At 31.2% G+C, this 27,855-nt stretch overlaps 3 protein-coding genes across 10 annotated transcripts; all 3 read left to right on the forward strand.

Annotated features, from left to right (window-relative positions):
• The first annotated feature begins 2,435 nt into the window (after positions 1–2,435).
• LOC107915746 (cytochrome P450 83B1) lies at positions 2,436–4,183 on the forward strand. Its single transcript, XM_016844886.2, has 2 exons — positions 2,436–3,414; positions 3,506–4,183. The coding sequence occupies exons 1-2, from the start codon at positions 2,494–2,496 to the stop codon at positions 4,115–4,117; spliced, it is 1,533 nt and encodes a 510-aa protein (XP_016700375.2). The 5' UTR covers positions 2,436–2,493; the 3' UTR covers positions 4,118–4,183.
• A 3,363-nt stretch (positions 4,184–7,546) lies between these two features.
• LOC107915745 (glutamate--tRNA ligase, cytoplasmic) lies at positions 7,547–13,242 on the forward strand. 2 transcript variants are annotated; one of them, XM_016844885.2, is made up of 7 exons: positions 7,547–8,948; positions 9,060–9,230; positions 9,360–9,456; positions 9,595–9,748; positions 10,054–11,156; positions 11,394–11,861; positions 12,842–13,242. In XM_016844885.2, exons 2-7 carry the CDS (start codon positions 9,085–9,087, stop codon positions 13,058–13,060), a joined length of 2,187 nt encoding a protein of 728 aa, XP_016700374.1. In that variant the 5' UTR covers positions 7,547–8,948; positions 9,060–9,084; the 3' UTR covers positions 13,061–13,242. The 2 variants fall into 2 exon arrangements, with proteins under 2 accessions (XP_016700374.1, XP_040959362.1); XM_041103428.1 differs by lacking the exons at positions 7,547–8,948; positions 9,360–9,456 and having other exon boundaries at positions 9,090–9,230.
• A 10,641-nt stretch (positions 13,243–23,883) lies between these two features.
• On the forward strand, positions 23,884–27,417 carry LOC121222501 (uncharacterized). 7 transcript variants are annotated; one of them, XR_005919815.1, is made up of 5 exons: positions 23,925–24,698; positions 25,034–25,170; positions 25,487–25,604; positions 25,762–25,895; positions 26,164–26,762. XR_005919815.1 is itself a non-coding variant. In XM_041103430.1 (4 exons), exons 2-4 carry the CDS (start codon positions 25,034–25,036, stop codon positions 25,826–25,828), a joined length of 306 nt encoding a protein of 101 aa, XP_040959364.1. In that variant the 5' UTR covers positions 23,925–24,698; the 3' UTR covers positions 25,829–26,357. The 7 variants fall into 7 exon arrangements, 3 of the variants coding, with proteins under 3 accessions (XP_040959364.1, XP_040959365.1, XP_040959363.1); XR_005919817.1 differs by having other exon boundaries at positions 23,884–25,170; positions 26,164–27,417; XR_005919814.1 differs by having other exon boundaries at positions 23,925–25,170; positions 25,778–25,895.
• Positions 27,418–27,855: the final 438 nt, after the last annotated feature.

Below are 27,855 nucleotides of genomic sequence, written 5' to 3' on the forward strand. Positions count from 1 at the left end.
ATATTCTTATAATGTTATTAATCAGTCTAAATAGTTAATATCATCAACTTTTTGATTAAAACATTACGCTGTTATATATAATTTGAATACATTAAGAGTCTTAGAAACTAACACGTGGTTTCCAATTTCTTTTAAGTTTGCGTACGTCTTACCTTTTCTTTATGCAGTTTTAGAAAAATGATTAAATTTCAATTTTGGTCTCACTCTTATGCCTAAATTTGAAATTTAACTTCTACACTTCAATTTCTAATGTAGTTTGATCATTGTATTTTTATATTGTTATTAATTAGTCCAAATAGTTAATATCATTAATTTTTCGATTAAAATATTACGTGGTTATATATAATTTGAATGCCCTAAGGGTCTTAGAGATAGATAAGTAGCTTTCTATTTCTTTTAGGTCTGCCTTGCTGTATTTATTTTACATTATAAGGCAATGATCAAACTTTAGTTTAAACCTTATATTATTCTGAAACTTTAGGTTTAATCTATATACTTTATTTTTTGACATAATTTGATCTTTTTTCTTTTATAATGTCATTAGTTAGTCAAATATTTAATATTATTAACTATTTCAATAAAATTGTTGACGCCAATTTTTCTTAGGAACAATATTCTAACACGAGTTCGAATGAATGTTTTTAAGAAAAAAAGTCCATATAAACATTTTCAATGTTATTTTTGTTGTTACATGATTACTAAGTGATTTTTATTTTATTTTAAAATGTCATATTAGTGTATTTAATAGAAGAACTTTAACCGAGGTAATAATTGGTTTTAAAATTTTTAAATCCAAAAAGTAGAAAATCTAAATTTCTGAAAAAGATTAGAATATATTTTATCATTCAATTTTGTTCTCCGTATTTTGACACAAATAAATAATCAACCTAACACGGAGCGAGGGAATGATACTGATATATATATATAAATAGATGCATTGTTAATTCCAGTAATTATATAGCTTTTGATATGTTTGTGTATACATTTCTCTGATGTTTTCAATTAAACAGATATATCTTAGTTTTTGAAGGGTTCGCACCATGTGTGGACCATTATTGTTTAGCTAGGTGATGGACATGTGAGATGTTTATGGTGGTTGAAAGATAATATGTCTTCAGGTCTATCTTGGCATGTGGTGTCTTCAGTTCCAAGCCAGCTCATGCTGTGCATTGTAATTATGTGTTTTATGGCTATGTTTCTATGCTCAGAGGTTCGGCTTTACTGCAGTTTGTAGGTTTGTGGTGATAAAAACACGTGACATGTGACATGTTTATGGTAGTTGAAAGGTCAGATGCCTTCTGGTTTATGCTGCTTAGCAAATTGCAAGTGAAAGACCAATTTATCATTGCTCAGAGGTTAGGCCTTACTTCGGCTTTTAGGGTTGTTGTGCTGATGAATATGTGAGATGTCTCCACATAAACCAAAGATGCAGGTGAATGCCTACAACACTAATAATTGCACACATTCACATATAACTTACATAAAATCCAAGAGTAAAGGTGATGACAAATGCCTGAATAAGACATCACTGCCAAACAATCCACCGGATGCTCCATTATACATCATGCACATTATCCTCTAACCCCCATCTACCATCGATGTCAACCTCTAAGAACTGAAAAGGGACATGATGACATAAAATCAATATGTATGCATGTACGACAAATGTCATCTTCAAACAAAATACAAAGCTACATACAAACACATGTTTCAATTTTCTTTTTTTATATGTATTGAAGGAGTAATATTGGCTTTTAAGTTGGTAATTTTGGTTTAATAATTTTTTTAATTTAAATTAGACTCTGAATTTAATAATTATTCCGTATTGAGATTAAACTTTTTTTTATTCAAGTTAGACTCTAAACTTAACAATTGTTCTCACATTGAGACATAAACTTTTTTTGTCCAAGTTAGTCCTTGGAAACCCTAAAAATTCAAGTCCCAATGTGAAAATAATTGCCAAGTTTAAAGGCTAACTTTGATAACAATAAAAAATTCAAACCCCAATGTGGGAACAGTTGCTTAGTTCAAACCTCAATGTGAGAATAATTGTCAAGTTCAAGCCTTATTCGGACAAAAATAGTTAAGTCTCAATGTGAGAAAAGCTGCCAAGTTCAAGCCTTTATGGTGATTTAATTTAATAATATTTGATGCATTATCGATGTATAATTTCTCAAGCACCATTAGTGAATAATAACATAACACATTATCATTAAATTAAAAAAAATAAATATTCTCAAATTTAGGGTTTGAATTTAAGGGTTTAAGATTTCAAATTTAAAATTTAAGATTTTAATATTTATTTAAATTAATTATTTTTTAATTATGTTTAAATTAAATTATCAGTATTTATTTATAAATTTATTTATTATTTATTATTTTATTTAATAATAAGATATCATTTATTATTTACTCATATTTTATGAGATTTATACAGTGCATCAAATATTTAAGAAATATAAAAAGTGTGGATAAAAGGACCTACTTTCTCTCATGTTTCAGAAAGAAGTTACAATGGCAATAGCACTGTTTGTGAGTATCTTTCTTCTAGCTCTTCCCTTCTTGTTGTTCGTTCTCCTAAAACATAGGATTAGCAACAATGGCAGTTTTAATCGTCTTCCCCCAAGCCCTCCAAGTCTTCCTTTGATTGGTCACTTGCATATGTTGATTTTTGATAACTCAGCCCCTCATCTTTTTCTTTATAAACTCTCCCAAAAATACGGTCCCCTCATGTTTCTGAGATTTGGATTTAGGCCAACCCTTGTGGTTTCTTCGGCAAAAATGGCTGAAGAGGTTATGAAAACCCATGACCTTGACTTCTGCAGCAGGCCTAATCTATGTGCTGCACGCAAATTATCTTACAATGCTTCTGACTTGTCTTTTTCACCATACAATCACTACTGGCGTGAGATGAGGAAAGTTTGTGTTGTACATCTCTTTAGCAGAGTGCAAAAGAATCGACATATCCGAGAAGACGAAGTTGCACGCCTTATTGAGAAAATATGCCAATTCTCCATTGATTCTAAGCCTATCAACTTGAGTGAGGCAATAATGTGCTTTTCCAGTTTAATAATTTGTAGAGTAGGCTTCGGCAAGAGGTATGACGAACAAGGAATTGAAAGAAGCAGGTTCCATAGGCTGCTTAAAGAAAGTCAAGCCATACTTTCAAGCTTTTGCTTTACTGACTATTTTCCTTTCATGGGTTGGGCGGATAGATTTATGGGTTTTCTTAATCGTCTTGAAACAACTTTTAAAGAATTCGATACCTTCTTTCAAGAACTCATTGATGAACATCTTGATTCAAATAAACTAAAATCAGAGCAAGAGGACATAGTTGATGTGTTACTACGGATAAGGACGGATCATAATTTTTCATTTGATCCTACCATAGATCACATAAAAGCTATTCTTATGGTCATTTCCTTTTCCCTCAAAACTTCTATCGTTAACTTCACAGTTTACGTATATACAACCTTATTTTCTTTTACTTTTCCTTTTTATGCAGGATATATTTATTGCTGGAACAGACACAGCTGCGGCCACTATGATCTGGGTCATGAGCTTCTTGATGAAAAACCCAAAGTGTTTGAAGAAAGCTCAAGTAGAAGTGAGGGATTTGGTTGGGGAAAAAGGGTTTGTAAATGAAGATGATGTTCAAGGTTTAATATACCTAAAAGCTGTAATAAAAGAAACATTCAGATTGCAACCAGTAGCTCCATTGTTACTACCACGAGAAACACGTCGAAAGTGCAGCATCGGTGGGTACGAAGTCCCTGCCAAAACCTTAGTTTATGTGAATGCATGGGCAATAGGAAGAGAGCCTGAAGCTTGGGAAAATCCACAAGACTTTCGTCCTGAAAGGTTTATCGGTAGCTCTATTGACTACAAAGGGCTAAACTTTGAGCTCATACCATTTGGTGCGGGTAGAAGGGTTTGCCCTGGAATGCACATGGGAGTTGCAGAAGTGGAGCTTGGCCTTGCTAATCTTTTGTACAAGTTTGATTGGGAAATGCCGAATGGGATGAACAGGGAAGACTTAGATTTTGATGCCGTACATGGTCTCACTACACACAAGAAAAATGCTCTTATCCTTCAGGCTAAGGAGATTAATGATTAATCCTATGATTTAGTCATTAAAATTTAACATTTTAATTTTATTTATTAAAAATTAATTTTTGTGGTAGATGGAATTTTAATTATTAAATCATTTTAAAATTCGTGGACATTTCTTCTCACAATAATAAAGAATGTTATATCTGGAACTCAAATATAAATTTTTTTATTACGGTATAATGTATTTTATCATTACACTCAATACATCTTGATATTAAAAGTTGCCAAGCCATGTAAACATTGTTAAGTCATTATTTATCCAAAAAAAATAAAACTGTATATAAATTTCAAAAAAATTAAGAAATTTTTTTATAATATAATAATTATATAAAATTTTAAAAATTATATCAAAATTAATATATATATAATATAAAATGGTTGATTAAGTTGATATCACAAATCAACTCGACACCAACTTAACTGTAAATTATTGAAATATCCTTATTTTAAAGGATAATCAATATTATTATAATGGTATTTTTGTCTTTTCATAATTTTATATAATATTCAAATAAAATAACTAAAAAAGATTATTTGGGAATCGAACACAAAACCAAAAAATTCATATGAAAATATCTTACCACTCCACCAATAATTATTTGTTAAAATAATTTTATAAATATTTTTAAAATAAAATATTTCATTCGCTCACATCGTAGGTGTGATAAATTCTAGTATAAATTTAAAAGAGTCCAAAAATTATTCAAACTAAATTAGATCGGCACTGACCAGTGATGACCGATATTGACTTGTGTTGATCAAGCATTAATCAAGCATTCATCAGTCAAAACCAATCAAATTAAAATATATTTTAATTTTTTAAAAATATATTTTTTGAACTATTTAAATTTATCTAATTATTTATTGTATATAATTCATATATTATAAAAAAGTAATTTTTTAATTATTTAATTTTAAATTATTAGAATTGGTAAATGGTTTTTTTTGTAATATTTTAGTTATCAACTATTATTTTTAATTTCAAAACCATATTTTTGTGTAAATATATTATATTTAAATATAAAATGTGATTTAATTAAATATTTTTCATATAGCATATAATCAATTTATGCACTACACAAATATGCAAACTAATTTTATTTTGGTACAATGGTATCAGACTAATTCTAAAAAAGATGAACACCTGATTAATAAAGTACAACGTAAGATTAATATGTAAACTAGTTTTATGTGTGTATAAATGAATGGGTGAGAAAATGATGATACACCAACTATATGGACAAAAGAAATAAAAGAAATAATATAAAATTGCATAAACAATAATATTTGAAAAAAAAATAATTAGTATTAGTTTATGGCATACCTATATTGCTAGTGAAAAAACTATATGTATAAAAATATTTTTATAATTTTTTTTATACCAAGTGAAGTTTTGGTTGAAATGGTGAAGTTAAACCGTTCATATGTACTAAGCTCAAATTTTATCTCAATATTATTTTATATTAAATTTGTTACTTTGTAAATTTAATGGTATTTTAATAATTTTTAAATTAAATTGGTGTTAAGTTGACTCGTGACAATAATTTAATCAAAAGCTTAATATAAGTATAGATAGATATAAATTCGTAAGGTAACGAAGAAAATATTGTTAATAATTTTATTAATAGTTAGGTTATATAAATTTGATTTATTTATAATTTGCTAATTGAGTTAGTGTCAAATTAAACTCAGTAAGAAATTTTATTATAATTAAATTATGTCACGCTCACAATATGAGTGAAAATAATTATATAATATATTTATTAAAAATTGGCATAAAAATTAAATTTCGCTTTGGTTGAAATAGTAAAGTTGGGAGTGTGTATGTTATAAATAAATCTTATTGTAGGCAAGTATTTTTATTATTATTGATTTTATATAAAAAAACAAAAAAATACTCACAAATTAATATTTATTACTTTATTATAATAAGCACATTTTGATAATTTAATGATTAAGTTGGGAAGTGGAAGTTAATCTGAAATTTGCATGTTCCTCAAAGGGTTCAGCAGTTCATTTGGCTTCTATTACACAACCGACTCCTCTCCAATTTGGAACGGTGCAGAAGGGGAATGGCTGATAGCCATTTTTGCGGCTTATATGGGAGTGGGGTTGAAACACTATTGCACGCCGTGAGAGATTGTTTGGTAGCTAGAAATGTTTGGGTAAAATTTGTACCACCAGACAAGTTGGATATTTTCTTTTCCATGAATTTAAAAGAATGGTTGATAACAAATCTTTTAGATTTCAACAAGGCTATTGTTTAAGGTGTCTGTTGGAACACTTTGTTTGGGATTATAGCTTGGAGAATATGGAAACGACGAAACTGCTCGCTCTTCAATGGAGAATTTGGTGAGGTTTCGATTGAGGTGGCTGGAATTATAGTCTTCGCGAAATTAGTCACATTGGCGAACAATAGGAGAAATCAACAGAATGACCCGGCAAGGTCTTTTAATTGTTGGCAGTCGCCACCCAACGACTAGTGCAAATTGAATATGGATGGATCAAGGCACTTGATAACTGGTCAAGCCTTTGCTGGAGGTTTGTTTTAGGATCATCAAGGTAAATGAGTTACTGGTTACGATCAGAACATAGGCGTTTGTTCTACACTTGATGCGGAACTATGGGAAATCATGGATGGATTGGGTATAGCTTGGAAAAGAGGTGTAAAGCAATTACTGGTGGAAAGTGATTGTTTAGTTGCAGTCAATATGCTTAATGGTCAGATAGATGAGACAGAAGGAAGTCTGGCACGAATCATCAGAAAACTGTTAGTAAGGGATTGACATGTGAAGGTGATATTTACTTCATATACAGTAAATATGGTTGTTGATTCCATGGCAACATTAGGAAGAAATGTTTCTCTTTATCTACCAAAAAAAATTAAGTTGAGATCTAATTATGGATGTCATCAACTCAATAAAAATATTTTTTATATGGTATAGATATAGATATAGACATAGATAACTAAAATTATAAAGAAAAAAGATACAGAATATAAAAGAAGATACATACTAGATTTGGCTCAAAACTCAGCATATTATTTGGTAACTCATTGAAAAAAAAGTAAATTTATTTGAAAATTAATATTTTTAATGATTTAACTTTTTAAGTATGTTTGATCTATAATAATAATAAACACATAGAATATTTTCAATGAAATAGTGTGAAAAATAATAAGTAAATAAGGAGTTATTTATCACTTAATGTAAAAACTTTTGGCATAATGCAAAAAATAATTCCTATGGTTTGACTGTTTCCTCACTTTGACCCTTTTATCTTTCTTTTTTTGAGCACTTTAACCCCTAATGCTTATTTTTTTTATCAAATTAATCTATTTTTAACGAACATGTTAATGTGCTAACGATGAACATTAACTGCTGATGTGGCAGTTTAAATTAAATACTATTTTGTCACCAAGCCAAACTGATGAACGGCCACATGTCTCAAACCCGGTTTCACATTTCTGTTCTTGTTCATCATCTTCTTCTTCATCACAGTGATTCATTCACAGTCCATACGCCACAATGAATGAACCCTTCTTCTCAACGTTAAGCAGCAAGTGGGCAATCCACCGTCCATTTCTTCATGGAACTCATCATCTTCGCCTTGTGATTGGCCGGAGATAACCTGCACCGTCGGTTCCGTCACCAAACTCTACCTCGGTGACAAAAACATCATGACAGCGATTCCGCCGTGGATATGTGACCTCAAAGACCTCACTTTCCTCGACCTTTCCTTGAATTTCATCCCTGGGGAATTCCCTATTACGCTTTACAATTGTTTAAAGCTTCAATACCTAAACATTTCTCAAAACTATTTTGTTGGTGAAATCCCCGATGATATTCACTGATTATCAACTCTTGTTTCCCTTGATATTAATAGTAATCATTTTTTTGGGAATATTCCACCCAGTCTTGGGAGATTACCACTGTTCCAAACGTTATATTTACACCAACAACTTTTCAATGGAACATTTCCTAAAGAAATGGGTGATTTGTCCAATCTTGAAATTCTGGGTCTGGTTTATAATGGCTTTTCCGCCATGGAAAAACCTTGGGAATTTAGTTTCTTAAAGAAATGGGTGTATTTATGGATGACGATAACCAATTTGATTGGTGAAATCCCGAAAAGTTTCGACAATCTTTTGAGTTTAGTGCATTTGGATTAGTCAACAAACAATTTGGCTTTTACGTTTTTTTTTTTAATTTTTTTTAATGAATAAAGTGTGAAGTTAAACGTTAGGGATTATTTTTGATATTATGCCAAAAAAATTCATTTATTTCAACAAACTTTTTTCATTTTTTATTCTTTTAACATAAATCCTTTAAATACTTAAAAAGTAAATTTATTAAACCGTGTAATTATATTTTGTAATGTATCAAATAACACTACATAATTTTTCAATTTATCGAACATAAAATTAAGGACTAAAGTAAAAACAATGGTATAGTTCAGGACTAAATTAAGCATTAAGCCTAAAAAATTTGAAAACCCTAATAGCTCTTCTTTTCTTCTCTTTCCCACCACTATTTTCTTCTCCATTCAGCGGCCGCTCCCTCCAAAAAGAAAAAACTCGTTGTCGCTACCGTCGCCACTGTCGTTTGTCTTTCCTTCTCCCTTCTTCTCCTTTCACCCCTTGTTTTTTCTTCTGTCGACGTTGCGGAAGCTACCGCCGTCGGTAAAGCCAGTCTGTCGGCGGCGACCTTGACCTACCCTTTCCCGCCATTCATTTGTTCGAGCTTCATTTGCACATCATTTTCCATTCAAGTTTCAGAAATTCAAGGGGTTTCGTGGGTTTTGAATTCCTTTTACCAGCAGTGTAATCTAACTTGGTAATTGCTTTTCTAAGATTCCATCGCTTTACTTGTAGCGTAGTTTTTTACAATTATGTACTCCATTTCTTTTCTACATAAATTGAAACTTTTGTTCTTAATTAATTGCAGATCCTGTCCTTCCCCTTCCTTGAATATGAAGGAAGCAGGGTTGAAACTATTATCATTTCCACCGGATAGCCCTCCACTTTCCATCATCTCCGCCGCTAAGATTGCGGGAATTGATTTACCTATTCAGACTTCATCCTCTGCGTCTTCACCCACTCTGTCTTTCTCTAATGGGTACTTTCTTTTAGCTTTCTTTTTAGTTTTCATTTCATTTTTAGGATTTTGGACTTGGGATTTAGGTTTTAAGTTTTTTGATTTTTGTTTTTAAAATTTTTATCCATTCTGTTCCTTTGCAATAATTAGGCTCAAGTTGCATGGAAATTATGTAATTCTTCGTTATATTGGTCGTCTGGCTCCCATTCCTAATTTCTATGGTGACAATGCTTTCCATGCTGCCCAAGTATGTTCCTTTAATTCGCTGCATATATTCTGTTTTCTCACTATTTTTCCTTTTAGGTTTTATAGATAAAATAGTGTTATTTTGAGTTTGTTTCTATGGCGTTTCTCTATAATAATATATTTTCATTTGTTTTCTCAGATTGATGAGTGGCTGGAGTACACTCCTACCATTTCGTGTGGTTCAGAATTTGACAATGCTTGTGGATACATGGAGGTATATTTGGAGAAACGTACCTTTTTCGTTTCTCATTATTTCTCCATTGCTGACATAGCTATATGGTCAGGGCTTGCTGGTAAAGTTAAAACTTCATCCTTCTTGTTATCTTACGTAGAGCTATTTTGTTAAACCTACTTTCGCCTTTTACAATGTATGCATTGTATCTTATTTTTCAATATATTCCCTGACCATTGACCAAAAATGACATGCCGCTTTTTTTTCTTATCATTTGCCTTTCTGAAAGTGGCTTAAACTAACTAGCCTGTAACTGATTCCATCTTCTATTCCTATATACTGGACTGCATTTTGCTCAAGGTAGTCTCTTAATGCTTTCCATCTAAACATGCCTAACAAATATGACAAATATTCTGTACTTTATAGGAACTGGGCAGAGATGGGAAAGCATAAGGAAGTCGAACAAGTACCCAAACCTTGTTCGTTGGTACAATTCTATTTCTGCAGAATACAGCAATCCCTTGATGGAAGTTATCGCTTTGTATGTTGGCAAAAAAGGATTGGGAAAACCAGTGGCAGCTAAATCGAAAGAGGTAAAGAATGTGACCGGGGATAGTTCTGATAAGGCTAAAGCCGGTAGCCGGTCATCCTCCGAAATAGATCTTCCTGATGCTGAGATGGGAAAGGTGCGATTGAGATTTGCTCCTGAACCAAGCGGTTTTCTTCATATAGGGCACGCTAAAGCAGCTCTGTTAAATCAATACTTTGCTCAAAGGTACCACGGTGAAGTAATCTTGCGCTTTGATGATACAAATCCCACAAAAGAAAGCAATGAGTTTGTAGAAAATCTTATAAAAGATGTTGAGACATTGGGTATCAAGTATCAAAAGATCACCTATACTTCAGATTACTTTTCAAAGTTAATGGCTTTGGCTGAAAAGTTGATAAAAGAGGGGAAAGCCTATGTGGATGATACCCCACGTGAGGAAATGCAGAAAGAAAGGATGGATGGCATTGAATCAAAATGTAGGAGCAACAGCATTGAGGAAAATCTGAAGTTGTGGAAGGAAATGATTGCTGGCTCTGAAAGGGGATTGCAATGCTGCCTTCGTGGGAAGTTAGATATGCAAGACCCAAATAAATCTCTTAGGGATCCCGTGTACTACCGCTGCAATCCGGTTCCCCACCATCGAATTGGATCCAAGTACAAAATATACCCAACTTATGATTTTGCTTGTCCGTTTGTTGATGCTGAAGAAGGTATAACACATGCACTCCGATCTAGTGAGTATCATGATCGCAATGCTCAATACCATAGGATTCAAGAGGATATGGGAATGCGAAAGGTACATATATATGAGTTTAGTCGATTGAACATGGTCTATACACTTCTCAGCAAGCGTAAACTACTCTGGTTTGTGCAAAACGGTAAAGTAGACGGATGGGATGATCCCCGTTTCCCAACTGTCCAAGGAATTGTTCGCCGAGGTCTGAAAATAGAGGCCTTGATTCAATTCATCTTGGAACAAGTAAGTTTGCATGGCTATTTTCTTGATACAAATCAAAGCCTTTGATTGATTATTTCCTTGTTATAGGCTTAGATTAGCCTTTGTTTCATCTTCTCATACAATTTTGAATCTGCATTCTTTCTCCTAATAGCTTCATTTGCATTGTGTGACTCAATGTTCTTTGGAGTGTCATAGTTTGCTTTAGAATATAAGCTTTGTTTCCAAGGAGTATTAATTTTTTTCATCCTTTTGTTCCAGGGGGCATCCAAAAATCTCAATCTTATGGAATGGGACAAACTTTGGACCCTTAATAAGAAGATCATTGATCCTGTTTGTCCTAGGCATACAGCAGTGATTGAAGAACGACGTTTGTTATTGACCTTAACTAATGGTCCTGATAAGCCATTTGTTCGCATTATCCCTAGGCATAAGAAATATGATGGTGCTGGAGAGAAGGCAACTACATACACAAAGAGGATATGGTTAGACTATGCTGATGCAGAGTGCATCTCAGTGGATGAGGAGGTAACCTTAATGGATTGGGGAAATGCCATCGTGAAAGAAATCATTAAGGGTCAGGATGGAAACATAACTCAGTTAGTAGGAGTTTTGCATCTTGAAGGATCTGTCAAGACAACAAAGTTAAAGCTCACGTGGCTAGCAGAAACAAATGAACTGGTTAACCTTTCCTTGGTGGAGTTTGACTATCTAATAACAAAGAAGAAGGTATTGTCTTGCATTTTTCTAAAGTTAATAATCTGTTGTTGCATCACATTGAATCGGCATTAAAATATAAATTCAATAACCCTTTCAATGTATTAGATAGAATTTACAAGCCCAAACTTAATTTTATTCAATAATATGAGGCAATAATGCTAGAGAATAAAAGTATATTTTTTTAGCCATTGGGTTAAGGCTATGAATGTATCAACGTATTACCCCCTATTTTGGATACATTCTAACAGTTTGTGAGTTTCAAAATTTTAGTTGAAAGGAGAGAAAAAACCCTCTAATACATAACTTGTATTGGATACCTCTACTGGGGTTCATGTAACATGGAATTGCACAAAGCTAAATACAGGAATATTGTTCCCATGTGTGTGTAGATTTCAAAAGTAGTAGTAATGATTGCTATTCTAACTTCCTCTCAGGGTTGTTTCTCTTCCAATTTTATGCCAAAAACCATAGATGTTAATGTTTATGCATGAACTGTAATCATGCATATGTACCTGTTTGTATATGTTACTTGGACTGTGGTAAGAGTGTCGAATAGGAAAATGTTTTTGACATGATTATATTCAATTTTTTAACAGTTTTCTATGTACTTTGAGGGTAGTTTGAGGGTCATATCTCCATATCAATATCTAGATATGGGCTGGACCTCAAGAAAAATGAAGAGTTGTAGCAACATAGCTGTTTGTAATCTCATATGCAATCAACATGGCTGCACTGTAAATCATTTGCGGAATTTGTAGAAACTAACCTTACGGTTAATGTTATTTGTTGACAATCATGTGCTAAAAGTTGAACCCAAATATTTATCGGAGTCTTTCTTCTGGATTGTGGGATATTCTCTGGGGTTTTGCATGGGTGGGGGTTTCATATACTGTAGTCCTTTGTCTGGCCAGGATGATTTGGTGCCTAGTCAAAGCTTATGGTGGTTAGTAAGAACTTCATGGATTTTGGTTTATCTGTTGTGAATGCAGCTGGAAGAAGGAGAGGATTTCCTAGATGCACTAAACCCATGTACGAAAAAGGAGATCGCAGCCATCGGAGATTCCAACATGCACAATTTAAAGCAAGGAGAGATATTGCAGCTGGAGAGGAAAGGCTACTACAGATGTGATGTGCCCTTTACTAGATCTTCAAAGCCTGTGGTTTTGTTTGCAATTCCTGATGGCAGGCAGCAAAGTGTGATGAAGTAAGCATTTTACACTATCTTTCATTTTGATCCTTAAAGTGACTCCAATAGAAGATTTGAGCCCTTGCTATTCTCTCACATTTTTGGCTAACATTTAGATTGTTCTTGTTTTATACTGTCATCATGAACAAAAAAGTGTGTTCTGAGTAATAATATTATTACATGACACTTCCCTTTTCAGTTCAACAGGTTCTGTGTAAAAGATTTTCTGATATATAGGCTTTACCTTGATTTTGTGTTGGTCTATAATTGGATTTTAGCAATCTTATCTGAATAATTGTTTGGTAATCGGTATATTGACAATACGAGCGAAATTAAAAAGTCCATTTTGTTTTACACTCTGAAAGTTACATGAATGAAGTTATTTTATATCTTTTCTTTTTTGAAAAGTCATTTCAGAGTGAAATTTGGTCGAAAATATTTATCAAAATATCAATTACCTAATAATATTTTTATCGATTATTGTTTTCGATACGCATGCACTAGTGCCTTGATTACGAGGAAAAAGTTTTTTTTTTATATATGTATTACAATAGTTAGATATAAAACAATTAAAATTAAAAAGATAAGTACAAATTCTTGTAAAAAAATAATTTTTTTTCAAAATAAGTGAAATTTTTTTCTTTTTGTTAAAAATAAGTCATGATAGGTTAAATATTATCAATTGAATTAGTTATAAATTAATTCCATGTGAAAAAAAAAAATATTCAGCACCAAACATAGCATTAGTGGCTATATTAAAAAGGTTTAATATAACTTTGGTAATTGAACTTCACAATTTTTCTTAATTTGGTACTTTATTTTTTTTAATTTGGTACTTTAACTTGATGCTGTTTTCTAATTTGGTACTTCAAATTTTTTTGAGTCCAATTTGATACTTGAATTTGACACTCTTTCTTAATTTTGTACTAAACTTGTTAAATGTTATATTTTAACAAATTACCCTTAAAATACTAACGGTGTTAAAGAATTTGTATAGAGTAATGCTTAACAAATTAATATGGAATAAGAAAAAAAAACTTAAAAATCCAAAATAAAAAAATTATTATTTTAAATTGATAAAATGAAATAAATAAATTAAACCAAAAGTAATTGAATATTTAAAATACGAAAATAAAATAGCATGTCATCTGCCACATCTAGATCATACACTGATTATTTTTCTACCTCACAAAAAATAACATTATTAATATATTAGAGTAACATGTATAACATTTGACAAGTTTAGATATCAAATTAGACAAAAAAAAAGAAAAAAAATTGAGTATCAAATTAAGAAAAAAAAAGTAAAATTCCAATCCTAAATTAACCCAAAATATATTAAGTAGCAAATGAAAAAAAAAAAAGTCAATTTCATTTATTAAATATTATATTAAACCTATTAAAAACAACAAATCATATTCAAAAAATGCGAAAATTATATTTATATAAATCAATTATGTCACACTTAAAAATATTATGAAGTATAGTAAGAAAAAAGAATTATTATCTAATTTGATATTCTTAAAATAGAAAAATTTTCATTTAGGCCTTTTATAAATTATAAAATTTTAAAGTAATAATGATAAAATTACACTTTGACCCTCTTAAAAAATTAATTTAATTCTTTTAAAATTATAAATATATAAACTATTAAAATAATAAAATTATATTTTTATTATCGTAAAAATATATAATTTAATTCCGACCCCTAAAAGAAATTTTCTACCTCCGCTACTAGAAACAATTATTACTTTTATCATGCAACAAAATCATCACCATTTTTCAACGCAATCAAATTGTATAATGACAATAACAATGATTGTAATAAGAGTAACAACATACCAAAAATACTTACATTTTAAATATTTGAATTAAATTGAAATTATTTTTATTATTTAATTAAAAGGGCTTTGGTTTAAGGTTTTTGTAATGTTTGGATAATATTATATTAAATATAATATATATATCTTTTCTAAATGTCAAATTAAGGTATTTTGTGTTAGAAAAATGGGCATTAGAAATTTGAGATTATCTTGAAAATAGATGTGGAGTCTATTTGAAATTTAAAGTTTTTGGGTTATTGTAATGTTTTTTAGTTTAAGGTTTAAGATTTTTAGTCAATCTCAATATCGTGTCAAGATCATTATAATGTCATCTATGTAAGCTTTAAGATTTTCCAGTTGATATAGTATTTTGGCTAGACATCTACGTGTTGGAGAATAATTTAGAAAAAAAAGTCATATTTGACATAGCAGATTTTTTTTTTCTAAAGAAATTTTTATCATGATATCTAAAGTAATAAATTTGATCAAATTAAGTATATGTGTTTCAATGCTCGTGAGAGTGTTCAGAACGCAAAGGGGTTCTAAGAGATGCTTGGATTTTTTATCAACTCGAATTAAAGACTAAAATCTTCAAGCTTTCAATTGAATGATCTTATTTACTATTCTCAAACTTTCAAATGCTTAAAAAGTTAGTTTTAACTTAACCAACCAAACATTGGATGAAAACTAAGACTTCCGAGAGGGTATGTCTATGCCAAACCGAAAATTTAACTTCTAGACTTGAATTATAATTATTGAGGGAGTATAATCTATAATCAAAACTCAAGAAAATTAATCAAATAAAATTTTCACTATATTTTCATAGAGTTTTCTCAAGTACTTCTTTTTATATTCTTCAATTTCGACTACAGCATCGTACTTATAGAAGGATATATGCTAGAGTTATATTCTTATTTGAAGTAGCATTAATTAAATAATTTGGTAGAGTTCAAGTCAAGCTAAGACTACTTAGGACACAAAGGTGGTGACTCCACAAGGGATGAGCTCCCTATCTTGCGACACACACTACCCCTAATGGATTTATTAGGCTAACTTAGTTATATGAGTTTACTTATCTTAATTTTTTTTTTAAGATGAAAATATTAATTGACATTAAACAATTAAAAATGTACAATCATTTTCCTTCTCATTTAATACTGTTTTGTTTCATACTTGCTTTTTTTTTTTTTAAAGTCAAATCTTCATTCAAGTAAGAAAGGTAAACTAAACCTCAGCCATCAGGCTTATCTCATGCACCGAGCCTAAAGCTCCTCCACATCAGAGTTAAGCATACCTTCAGAATGTAAACCATCGGAAATACATGCTGGAATAGTAGAATAGACGAATTCGCATGAAACAAGGCTCGTGCAGGCTTGTGAGCGGCCCGATTGGAAGACCGTCGAAGCTAGCAAACGTGAGACTTTGAAAATACGTCTGCAAGAAATGACAATCCTCTAAAAGAACTCCAAATTCTGAAAAGTTTGGCGAAGCCGTACAAAGAGCAGAAAATATCTCCAGACAATCACCTTCAAGAATCACTTGCAAATAGCCCTCCGATTTGAGCCAAGATAGAGCCTCCCGAACCGTAAACTCCTCAGCTAGCCGAGGGTACAATAACGCTGGACAGGAAACCAAGAAAGCCTTGACAAATGACCCTTGAGCATCCCGCAACACATTAGCAAACTCAGTCTGCTGTTGAGCAGAATCGACATTACATTTAAAGGCTCTCGCTAGAGGTGGTGACCATGAACCGATCGACAGCATCTTGCCGCAAGGAGGGCGGCAATTGCACTTGACCGTGACCCACATGTGAAGCATGTCAGTCGGATCAAAACCGAGTGGCAAAGGCGAGGACTTGAGGGCCATCCGTAACCGCATTCTTCCAAAGGACCAAGTTTCGAAAATACCACGAACTCCACCAGATGATAGCAACATTTTCAATATAGCCGCTGTTGGAACCATGTACCAAAGCAGAAAGCCACTGAATAACCCCCGAAACAGGCAAAACAACACCCGCCAACCCCCAAATAGCCACCACTATCGGACAAGAAAGAAAAACATGGTCAACATTCTCTTGCCCTCCACAACGCACACAACTAGTCAGAACCATGCAGCCCCTTTCGGCTAATCGACAACGAGGCGGCAAGGCCACAAAGACAGCGCCAAACTAAATCTTTGACTTTGGAGGGAGGGTAGAATTCCATAATTTAAGCCATGGCCCATCGACGACAACATAACGGGTACTCTCAAACATATTAAAGGCGAGACGGTAGGCAGACTTAACGGTGTAAATACCATGCTTCTCATAATGCCAAATAAGCCTATCACGAGTGTGGAATAAACTAACCGGTATTTGAAGAGTACGAATGATGTCTGATGGAACCATCAAGCCGTCGATAATATCAACGTCCCAAGCAGAACCAATCAGTTGAAGAAGGTCGGTCACACGCAACGACTCCAAACCAGGAAGTGAACTCGATGCGACATAAAAATTATCATCATCATCATCAAGCTAAGGATCATGGTAAACTGAGATGTCGTTGCCATCACCCACTTGCCACCTAAAGCCACGAGCGAGCAAACCCTTGGCCGCACAAATACTCCTCCATACAAACGAGGGATTATGACCCTCCCACAAAGACCAAAAATCACCCATTGGAAACTATCTACTCTTGAAAATCCTACTAGGGAGAGAGTCCGGGTTGAAAATCAGACGCCAACCTTGCTTACCTAGAAAAGCCAAATTAAAACAGTGAAGGTCCCTTGTAACTCCCCGAATTTCCAAAATTTCGGGCAACTATCGCAAGGTTTACTGAAAATTAAAATTTTTGAAATGAGAATTTTTATACTGGAAATTTATTATTATTACTATTTATTTTCCGAAGTTTAGAAATTATCGGATATTAATTTGAACCAATGATTGTTTTGAGAGATGAGAAATTAGAAGTTTCAATAGTTTAAGCTCTAATAATGATGAAAGAATTAGGAAGGGTCTAAGTTGTGATTAACCCAAGGGGGCCAATGGTCAATTACCCTAACCCCAATTTGTAGTAAAATCACGTTCTCTAAAACTACAAGTCCTTCCCACCAAAATTTTCCATTTACTTCTTTTCTCTCTTTCTCTCCATTCTGCCTCCAACCTCTTTCTTCCAATCCAAAGCCTCGCTGCCATTCATTCATTGCACCATTGATGATGCTTTTAATTGTTCTCTTTTTCTTTTATTATTATTTTCTTTCTTTATTTTTGTTTTCAATCGCGATGTTGAAGCAGGCCCTTTTTACAAAATAATAAATCAAACTCTTTTAAAAAACTTATAAAATATAATATAATAAAATAATTCATTCAAATAATAACATTAAGTGAATAATAGATGTTTCTAACAAAATTAAGAAGCTTATATTTTTCATTCAATCTACTCCTATATTATCAACTACAAAAACACACCAAAAAAATTTGAGATGCAAAATCATTAATGATAACATTAACATTAATGTTTTCCGAGAAATCCTTCCCAATTTTTTATTTTAAAATTAGTTACTACTAATAAAAGGGACAAAACTTAAAATTGCGCTTGAATTTTGGCCTAATGTATAATGTTATACATGAAATATCATATTAGTGAACTTATTAGAAAAATTGGACAGAGTTAACAATTGAATCCGAATTTTAAAACATGAAATATAAAAGGATTAAATTTCAAATAAACAAAAAATATAAAGATTTAAAGTCATATTTTAAGCTATTATATATGTAGTATCTATTTTAGTTACACATAGGTCACCGTTGTACAAATCTCGTAAATTAGATTCTTTTCTTTTCTTTTTTTAGATTTTTTATATAAAAAAACTAATTATAAGTGGATATGGCATGATGGTTATCACAATAAATCATAATTTTCGATTTTAATGTGTCGAAAAATATAAATTTTGTATTCAAGTAAGAAAAAAATATCTATTCATACTATTACTATTTAAGAATTTTACTTAATGATGAATTAATCCAACCTCAATTTAATTATGAATTTATTTAAAAAGTAATTATTTTATATATTGTTACAGGAGTAAATTTTTTTTGTATAGATTGAAGCCATTTGTTTTTAGAGTATAATAAAATAATAATTAAAAAAATACTTGGCATTAGTTTAGGAGAAATGATTGTATGAGACAGAGATATTATCCATTTCTAATAGTTTTATGCCACATTAGTAATTTTATCCTGAATTTCAAGATTTTAATTTGAATTTGATTTTTTTCAGGATGAAAAATACTGATGTGGCATAAATTTACTGGAAAATAGATACAGATGACATGGCGTCACTATTTCATACAATCATTTCCCTTAGTTTAGATCTGCTTGTTGAATTTTTTACTCCATTAATATTGGACGAAATAACCACCCTATTAAAAATCTATTATTTATACCAAACAACAAATAATATTTAAGAATCTTTTTATCTGAAATAAATATTATTTTAAATATATTTTTATCTCTTGAATTCTTTTTATCATTAACGAAATAAACATTATTTGAGCCCTAAGCGATTACACCTCAAACCAGCCGCCAAGGGCCAGTACTGTTTGATTTCGATGGATACGTTGATTAATTGTTTTAATTATTATTTATTTGTTTAATTCATATTTTTTTAATTACTTATAAGTGACAGACTAAATTTATTTATGTTATAAGTGTTAGCATCGGTGAGAGATTTTAATGGAATTATTTACAATATTTCAATTCACGCTGATGTTAAATTAGTTCAAATCTTTTGATTTGTTTTTATAATTAATTTGATTTAGAATAATTAAAATGTGTAATTTTAAGATTAAAATTAATTATTTGTTATGAAATTGATAATCTAGAGTTATTTTTATTAGATTTGTTATATTGATGCGAAAAAGTTGGACAATTTTTCGAGAATGAAATTTGTTGTAGATTAATTGTTTTTAAGCAGCGAACATTTAAAAATTCGGTTTGTGATCTTTACGTTTTAAATTATTAAATGTTGTAGTTAAATTATAGTTTAGTGATTCATTATATTTGGATTTTACCTCATTATTTTCTGAAAATTATTGTTAATTTATCAATTTAATAATTAATTAAATGCTCGGTAAAGCTAGTTGGAAATTCTTCGGATATAGCCTACATGCTGTAGACAGTAGGGGCCTCCATCGTTGCTTATTGTTTATTGTGTGTATTGCTTTGAGCGTTCGGAAGTATTGTCATTGTTACACTTTGCGCATTTGATAAAGTCATGTTTATTGCGCAATGGGGCATTGTCATTGTTGGCACTTGCGCTTTTTTCATCGATCGTTTGGTGTTTCGGTTCGACACTCATATGTCCGAATGTTTTTCCTCGTGTTAATTGGACAAAATGAACCTTGAGAATTTAATCTAAACACTATCATTATTTATCAAATGTCTTGAAAGTGTTTCATTGTTATTTTGAATATTATTTTGTGACTGTTCCATGCATTTATTGTGTCTATGAAGATTGCTATATATTGAGTGTGACTTCCATTACTCGAATTATTGAATAAATATATACTATATATGTTTGTATCTGATTAGAATGTTTTTATTTTAACTATGTGTATTGGTAATTGAAAATGTATTGGATCACTATTGAGCCGTAAAAAGCTCAGCGCTTGGATTTTTAATTTCATGCATAGGTTACCGATGGTTCGTAGGTTCATGATTGAGCAATATCGCCAAAGAGTCTTCGCAATTCTTTTTCGTAAATATCTTTTAATTAGTAAAGTTTAGCATGTATTTAGAGTTTGTTAAATTGGTGTTTTTTTTTTTGAACTTATTGAAGTATTCGAATCACTTTGACAACAACAATGACAGTTTGGATAAAGTTTTGAGATGTTACATGCCACCAAACTTTTTGGCCAAACATAACCTATCCCATGAAGCCTAATGCAAACTATATAGCAAAATTACTAGACGAGTTCATCATTCATTGAAGGGCCTCACAAGTATTCAGAGGAAGCAGGAAAACACCCATGTAAGCAAACTGGCAGAGCTTGAGTGATAGTTAAGCACAACCTCCTTCCCTGGGTGAGAAAGTAAGCGATTCTTCCAAAGCTAACAAAGCTTGTCTCGGATATAAGAAAAAACTTGTCTCTTGTTATGATTGATGAGTGAAGGGAGACCCAACTTTCAACCCGTAGAAAAAGAAGCATCCACCCCTAAAACTGACAGTGCCATAAGCTTATTTGCTAGCAAAGTATTAGAGCTAAACACGATCCCCGACTTACTCACATTAACAACTCGATCCGAAGCTAACTCATATGTCGACAAAAATCTGCTTCACCAACCGACACTCATATTCTTCCGTCCTAAAGAAAAGAACGCTGTCATCGGAAAACAACAGATGAGACACTGAAGAGCTATTACGGCACACCCCGAGCCCCCACTAGGTCGCACAAAGAATAAATATGTAAAGCGAAAGTGGATCACCCTGTTGTAACCCCCGAGAAGGCAATACCGGCCGGAGATGAAATATTTAACAGTGTTAACGCACAATACCAACCAATCAACCTAACGCAAATCAAACCCGAACTTAACCAGAATGAAGCAAAGATAATTAATCATTATATTCTTTGTCTTCATATTCAAAATTCATCATTCTAAGAGTTCATCCCCATCCTTTACCCGAAAATCTATTAATAAGCTTAAGTCTCCCTCTTTCAATTTCTTCTAAACCTTTTTTATTTTATTACTTTCAATTTCTGACTTTTTATTCTTACTTGTTACTATTTAGGGTTTAGTGAAATGTGTTAAGGTTTTCCCAATGCTATCAAGCAATAGCGTAACTAGGGCCGGCATCATCCCGATCCCTCTAAAATAAAAAGCCCTTAAAATTTTTAAAATTTTAAATTAATAAAAGTAAAATAATACTTTGCCCTTCAAAAACGATAAAAATTTAATTTATTTTTTTAAATATAAAAATATAAGCTATTAAAATAATAAAATTGTATTTTTACAATCGTAAACCTCCCTAAAAAAATTTTCTAATTACACCATGTTACCAAGACAAACAAAAACATGATTAGCAATGGAAGACTCGAGATATAAGGTTTAAACAGCATTATTAGCTCAAATTGTTTTTAACATGATTTAGGGAATTAAGTATTGTGTTATTGAATTTTACTACTAAATTTGAAGTTTTAATTGTAATGATTTGAAAATATAATTTAATAAGAAAATTTCTTTCAAATATTTTATTTTTATATTTAAAACTAATTTAATTTATAAATATTAAAAATTAATAAATTAAAATTTAATTTGTACTTAATGAAATAAAAACTTGAAAATAAAAATACATATATACTAAAAGAAAAAAAATAAGTTTATTTTTATAAAATCAACACTTTTTATTTGATTTTAATATTATATTAATTAACTTATTATTGTTAAATATTAAAGTAAAATAAAAAATTATTAAATTTTGTCTTCAATGTAGTTTGAATTAAAATTTAGTAGCAATATTCGGCAAATTTCAATCAAATAAAAGTAAAGCAATAAAATTCAACGTAAAGTTAAAGTATAGTGGTAAATTTATCTTTGGAAAATATCAATCAAAGTGAAGTATAGTAGCAATTTTCAATTTCCACTTAAAATATAGTGGTAAATCTGCATATTAATCGTGAATTTGATTACAAGACATTGAGTTGCTCGATCATCTAATGTTGTATCGTTTTGAAATAGACTTTAAGGTGAAAATGGGATTAATGGTTATTGATTCGATGGAAAGGGTGGAAATGGTGTTGGATGGATAACTTGCACGGAATGGACACTTGGAAATGAAAGATCGTGACCCGATTTCTATAAAGTGAAATAACAAACAAATCTTTGATGAAGAAAAAAAAGTAAATTGTGACCCACTATTTAGCAAAATAGAAACCAGCAGTATGTTAGAACGCCACACTTCAGAACAAAGAAAGAAAGGAAGTGATAAGTTCAAAAGAAAAAGGTTTGACGCTACAAGGAATACCTTGATAAGTCTAAGTAAGTTCTTTCAAGAACAATGTGATAGAATTCTCACAATAACTCAAAAATATTCATTCAACATTTATTCATCATAGTCTTCCCTTAACATTGTCCTTTTACAAGCTATTTATAGGCACTAATATGACTATTCAAATTCGACATTCATACCAGCTACTATCAAAATATTAAAATTCGGTTATAACTCTTGATGGCAGCCAAAGAGGCATGACTTTTCAGCTATGCATGAACCCTTTCAAAATATATTTTTTGAACAATCTCATTATAGGTTTTGATAATCCCTAACCCATAAATAGGAGGATAATACGTTTCAGCGCACTTGAACCTACATCCTCTTGCATTGACAACAATGCCCATGCCAATCGAGCTAAGACTCAATTGGCAATTCAAAATATGATATGATAACATATTTGTAACTTTAAACATTTTATTAAAAAAAAAGTATAGTATTTTAATCTCTCTCTTTTTTAATACATTGTTTTAATTTGTTTTAAAATATTTTAATTTTAAAATCCATTTTAGAGTTATATTTCATTTTCCACATGATTTTAGATTAGTTTTAAAAATATTTTTTTAATTTAATATTTAAATATGATTATAGTATTTTAACCGTATATAATTTTTTTTCATTTCGAATCTTCTTTTAGCAGATTTAATTATTTTAAACAGTTTTTAAATATTTTTATTAAATGATTGCAATTTGTGGCTTGTTTAAAACATTATTTAATTTATAATTTATATGGTTTGAAATTTTAATAATATCTCAAAATTGTTTATAAATTATAATTTCAAAAAAAAATTATAGTTTTTATAACAGTTTAAATACATTTAAAAAATATTCTGGTAACGTAAAAAACACATTGTTTTGATTTGTTTTTAAATGTTTTAATTTTAAAATCTGTTTTAGAGTTATATTTCATTTTGTATATGATTTTAGGTTAATTTTAAAATATCATTTCATTTAATATTTAAATATATTATGTTTAGTAGTCTATTTCTATTTTTTATGACAAATTTAATTGTTTAAAACAGTTTTAAATATGTTTATTTCTATTCTAAAGGGCTTGCTATTTCTTTGTAACCCACCCTAGTGGATAACCGTCTTTATTAAATTTTAGGATGCATTACATGATTTTTTTACATCAATGTCTTGGGGAATTTAATTTTTTAATATATAATGGAATATATGTTAATGGGGAAATTATGTTGCGGGTTCTTTCTACCACATCATTCATGGTTCTTTCCAGTTATTTAATGATATTTTAGTAATTTTTTTATGTCATTGACATATTATTTTGGTAATTTTTTTAATTCAGGGTTTGAGTTGTTCAATATTCAGAATTCGAGGTTTAAGGTTTTGGGTTTGAAGTTCAGGATCAGGGTTTAAAGATCTAGGGTTCATGGTTTTAGGTAAGGGTCTGTTTGATTGTGGGAATTGATTTTCCGAAAATTGTTTTCCAACTTTTCCAGTGTTTGTTTGCCGGAAAACATTTTCCATTTGGAAAATGAACTCCAAAACACGGGAAAATGCCTTACATTTTTAGGGAAAATATCTTACCCTTTCAATTTCCGTAAGACATTTTCAAAGCTCTCCTCTCTATCGATTTTCCAGTCTCTCCTCCTTCATTTCTTCATTTCTGTTAGAAAACTTCCCTGAGATTATCGAATTTCCAGTAATCCCCCACTCTCCTCGTTCATTTCTTCATTCCTTCATTCCTCTCTGTCGATTATCGCCGTGGTTTTCTGTGGGTTTGAACTCGTATTGGAACCTGGACGAATAGATATCGCAGCTGCTGCAGTGCAAGCCTTTATCGGAGCAGTAGGTACATATATTTTCTTCCCCCAACGTAACGGATTTGTTTCAGATTTCTTCATTTGCGGTTTGATCTGCGGCTTTTGCCTCTGATCCATTTTTTGTTTAGTATTTTCTCTATATGGGGTCAGATCCATTTTATTTTATCGAAGACTCTGAAGGGAAAACAAAAGCAAGATAAGATCTTTGTTGAATTATGTTTTTGTTCCACTTGCTTTCACTTATATTGATTCGTTTTGTTTGTTCATTTTCTGGCTTTGTTCCATTTCTCAAGGAAAAAAGTATATATTCTTCCTGGAATTAAATGTGTTGATTGTTTTCACTGATATTGATATGGACGAGAAGATGGTGGAAGACTTGGGATTTGATATGACTAATGTTGTTGAGGAAGTCAAGGATGATGCTGGAATTGATTTTAAGGGCTACAAGACTGTGCAAACTGCTTGTATCAATTTTGGAAAGGATCGATTTGATATATTGAGGTTTGTATGTTAGCTATGTTATTTGGTTTATAATGATTGGCATTGTATGTATAATGAAATGATCCTGTTTAGTTATTGTAGTGCTATGTTGCATAGAGATAAGTTTACTTGAATTCGAGTTTGGTTTGGAAGATTATTAACATAAATATATACTTGTTACAATTTAATGTTGGTCCCTCTTTAGCAGTCTTCTGCTTCTTTGGCTGAATTAATATGTTCAATTTATGAAAAAATTGTTCATGGAAGGACTTATTTTGAACCACTTGTTTTGATTAGTGTTAGTTTGCTTGGCTTTGAAATAGAAAGTTGATTTCAGGTCATTGTCGAGACAGGATATTCAAATTTTGGTTGGTTTTGGATGCCCGAATGCTAACAAGAGGGTGGTTTTCTCTGCAAAACTCTTGAGGAAAAGTGTCCACCTTGATGAAGGAGATGTAAGTACTGATTCTTTTACTCCTTTGTTGTTTACTAATATATAATGTTGCTTTCTTTTTGGTGTTCTTCATATTTCAATTTTGCGGCTTTTTTATGCAGAAGATTGCCATTCTTTCTTTCTGTTTTTGATAGTGATAAATTGTTTTGTGAATCAAGTTTGTAGTTCCTGCAGTTTGAGGAATTCTTGCGAGAGAGGATACCTTCTGACGAACAAAGAGGATGAGGCGCGAACTATTGATGTTATGCGTGTCCTAGTGGCCTATGGTTTTGATTACGTGAATGGTTCAATGGTAAATGAATTTGTTCTGAAAAAGAAGTCTGTAAAAACTGTCGCCCGTAAGTTGCTTTATGAGGTTGTAAAGTTGAGTGATGTTCCTATAGATCCAAATTATTATGAATAGTGAACATTTGTAGAGGTCCAAATCTCAATTTTTCATATGGACGATGCACCATTGTATACATTTGATCCGTGGCCTACATGTATCAATTAGCTATACTTCAAAGGATTCAAAATTCTAAAGATAACTTGTATAACCTTTTTGCGAATAATGACTGCAGGTTCATCTGATTGAGGGCATAATTGATCAAGTTGAGGGAACAATTCATGTCTCTTTGATACGAGCCAAAGAGGTGACACTCAAGGGGTTGTTTTTCCTTGTGGTCCAATCACTCGAAGCAAGGCACGACATTTAAAATCAAAGATGAATGCTTTTGTCCAAGACTTTGTTGCTACAAATTTAAGTCATCATGTTCGTGACGTTGACAAATACGGGAATTCAATTCACTGGACCAATCTTGGAATAGTGAAAGCCCATAAATTGGTGGATTAATCTTTTATGTATCTTATTATTATTATTTACTTAATTCTCATTGGTTGGGACACATCACTTATGAGTTAAGTAATTTTATTGGTTAGGTTATTATTTATTTTATTTTCTTAGATAATTTTAAAGAGTTTTATTAGGATTCAATTACTCTTGAAAGAGTTTTATTAGGATTCAATTACTCTTGTAATTTGCCTATAAATAGGCTTGCTTTCTACATATTGGAGAGGGATATAAAAAAGAGAGTATTTGTTTTCTTCCAAATTTGAGTGAGGCAAATTTTTGAGAGTAGAGTGATTCTTCTCTTGCTATTTAGTTTGGAGTTTGTTACTTTCGAGGGTATTTCGGAGTTACAAATATTCAAATTTCTTTCTCGTTCATCGGTGTTTCTAGAGGTTCTTCTTCTAGGGGTTTCGTAGGGAGCCGCTCAATCATTGGCGTTTTTGGTTGCAAGTTAACCAAGGGTTCCATAGGGCAAATCTATCCTTTTATTATTATTATTTAACTAATTTTATTTATTCTCGTTTTTATTTCTAATTTGTGTTTCTCTTGTGTCTAGATCCGGGGTTCCGCATCACTCTTGGGTGCAGCCAAGAGTTTTAGGGATTCCACAGATCAAATCCTTGCGTGACTGGTTGGATAATTGGATGGGAAAAGTACATAATGCTTGGTTATCAATTGACGCTGAAACACCTGATCTCGTTGTATCATAAATTTTTTTCTCCAGTTCCTTTCTGCCATTGTAACAATTTTGTTATTTGAAAAAGGCAAGAAAAAGGGAAAATGAAATGATGAGCAATGAGGATAGAGATAAGCGTTTGTCATTTGTGGGTAGAGCCATCTTTGTATGATTCCTTTAGTAGGTATTGCTTGATCCTTAAATCTTTGTTCTGAAAGGAGCGGCTCATGTACTAAACTTTTAACTTTTTGGCATTTGTTGGATCTACAATGGCACTGGAATACCTAAGGATATGGTTAACATTGCAAACACCAACCTTATCTTTCATTTTATATTGGGATTTTTCATTAGATACAATCAGATATGATCCACTTTTGTGGATGAAAGTGCAATTTCATTTCAGATTAGATATTTTTCTACATGATCTATATATTGTTTGGCTTCAATACGTTACTAGACGAGCTGCTGCTACTTAGTTATTTCACTACAAATATGTTGATTAGTTTTTACCATTTACATGTGATGTGAATGAATCTTATAGGATGATTGCCAATCATGAACAATTAAACCATTTGATTGATATATTTAATTTGATTTATCTATTTATAAATAAATCATTGCAATATATGTATAAACAATTTAAAATATAAAAATTTATTAATATGTATATAAATTTATTAATATATGTAAAAACAACAGAAAACATTTTACACAGATTCATCCAAACACCAGAAAATATTTTCAGTG

The sequence above is a fragment of the Gossypium hirsutum genome, chromosome D10, assembly GCF_007990345.1.
Source record: "Gossypium hirsutum isolate 1008001.06 chromosome D10, Gossypium_hirsutum_v2.1, whole genome shotgun sequence".
Lineage (NCBI taxonomy): Eukaryota > Viridiplantae > Streptophyta > Magnoliopsida > Malvales > Malvaceae > Gossypium > Gossypium hirsutum.

What these genes read in the sequence shown, in the direction of transcription:
- LOC107915746 (XM_016844886.2), top strand. Translation starts at nt 2,494, where the DNA reads ATGTTTCAGAAAGAAGTTACAATGGCAATAGCACTGTTTGTGAGTATC. An exon ending in ACATAAAAGCTATTCTTATG is followed by an intron (nt 3,415 to 3,505) that starts GTCATTTCCTTT and finishes CTTTTTATGCAG; the next exon opens with GATATATTTATTGCTGGAAC.
- LOC107915745 (XM_016844885.2), top strand. Translation starts at nt 9,085, where the DNA reads ATGAAGGAAGCAGGGTTGAAACTATTATCATTTCCACCGGATAGCCCT. An exon ending in ACTCTGTCTTTCTCTAATGG is followed by an intron (nt 9,231 to 9,359) that starts GTACTTTCTTTT and finishes TGCAATAATTAG; the next exon opens with GCTCAAGTTGCATGGAAATT. An exon ending in ATCTAATAACAAAGAAGAAG is followed by an intron (nt 11,862 to 12,841) that starts GTATTGTCTTGC and finishes TTGTGAATGCAG; the next exon opens with CTGGAAGAAGGAGAGGATTT.
- LOC121222501 (XM_041103429.1), top strand. Translation starts at nt 25,022, where the DNA reads ATGGACGAGAAGATGGTGGAAGACTTGGGATTTGATATGACTAATGTT. An exon ending in GATCGATTTGATATATTGAG is followed by an intron (nt 25,171 to 25,486) that starts GTTTGTATGTTA and finishes AGTTGATTTCAG; the next exon opens with GTCATTGTCGAGACAGGATA. An exon ending in TCCACCTTGATGAAGGAGAT is followed by an intron (nt 25,605 to 25,777) that starts GTAAGTACTGAT and finishes TAGTTCCTGCAG; the next exon opens with TTTGAGGAATTCTTGCGAGA.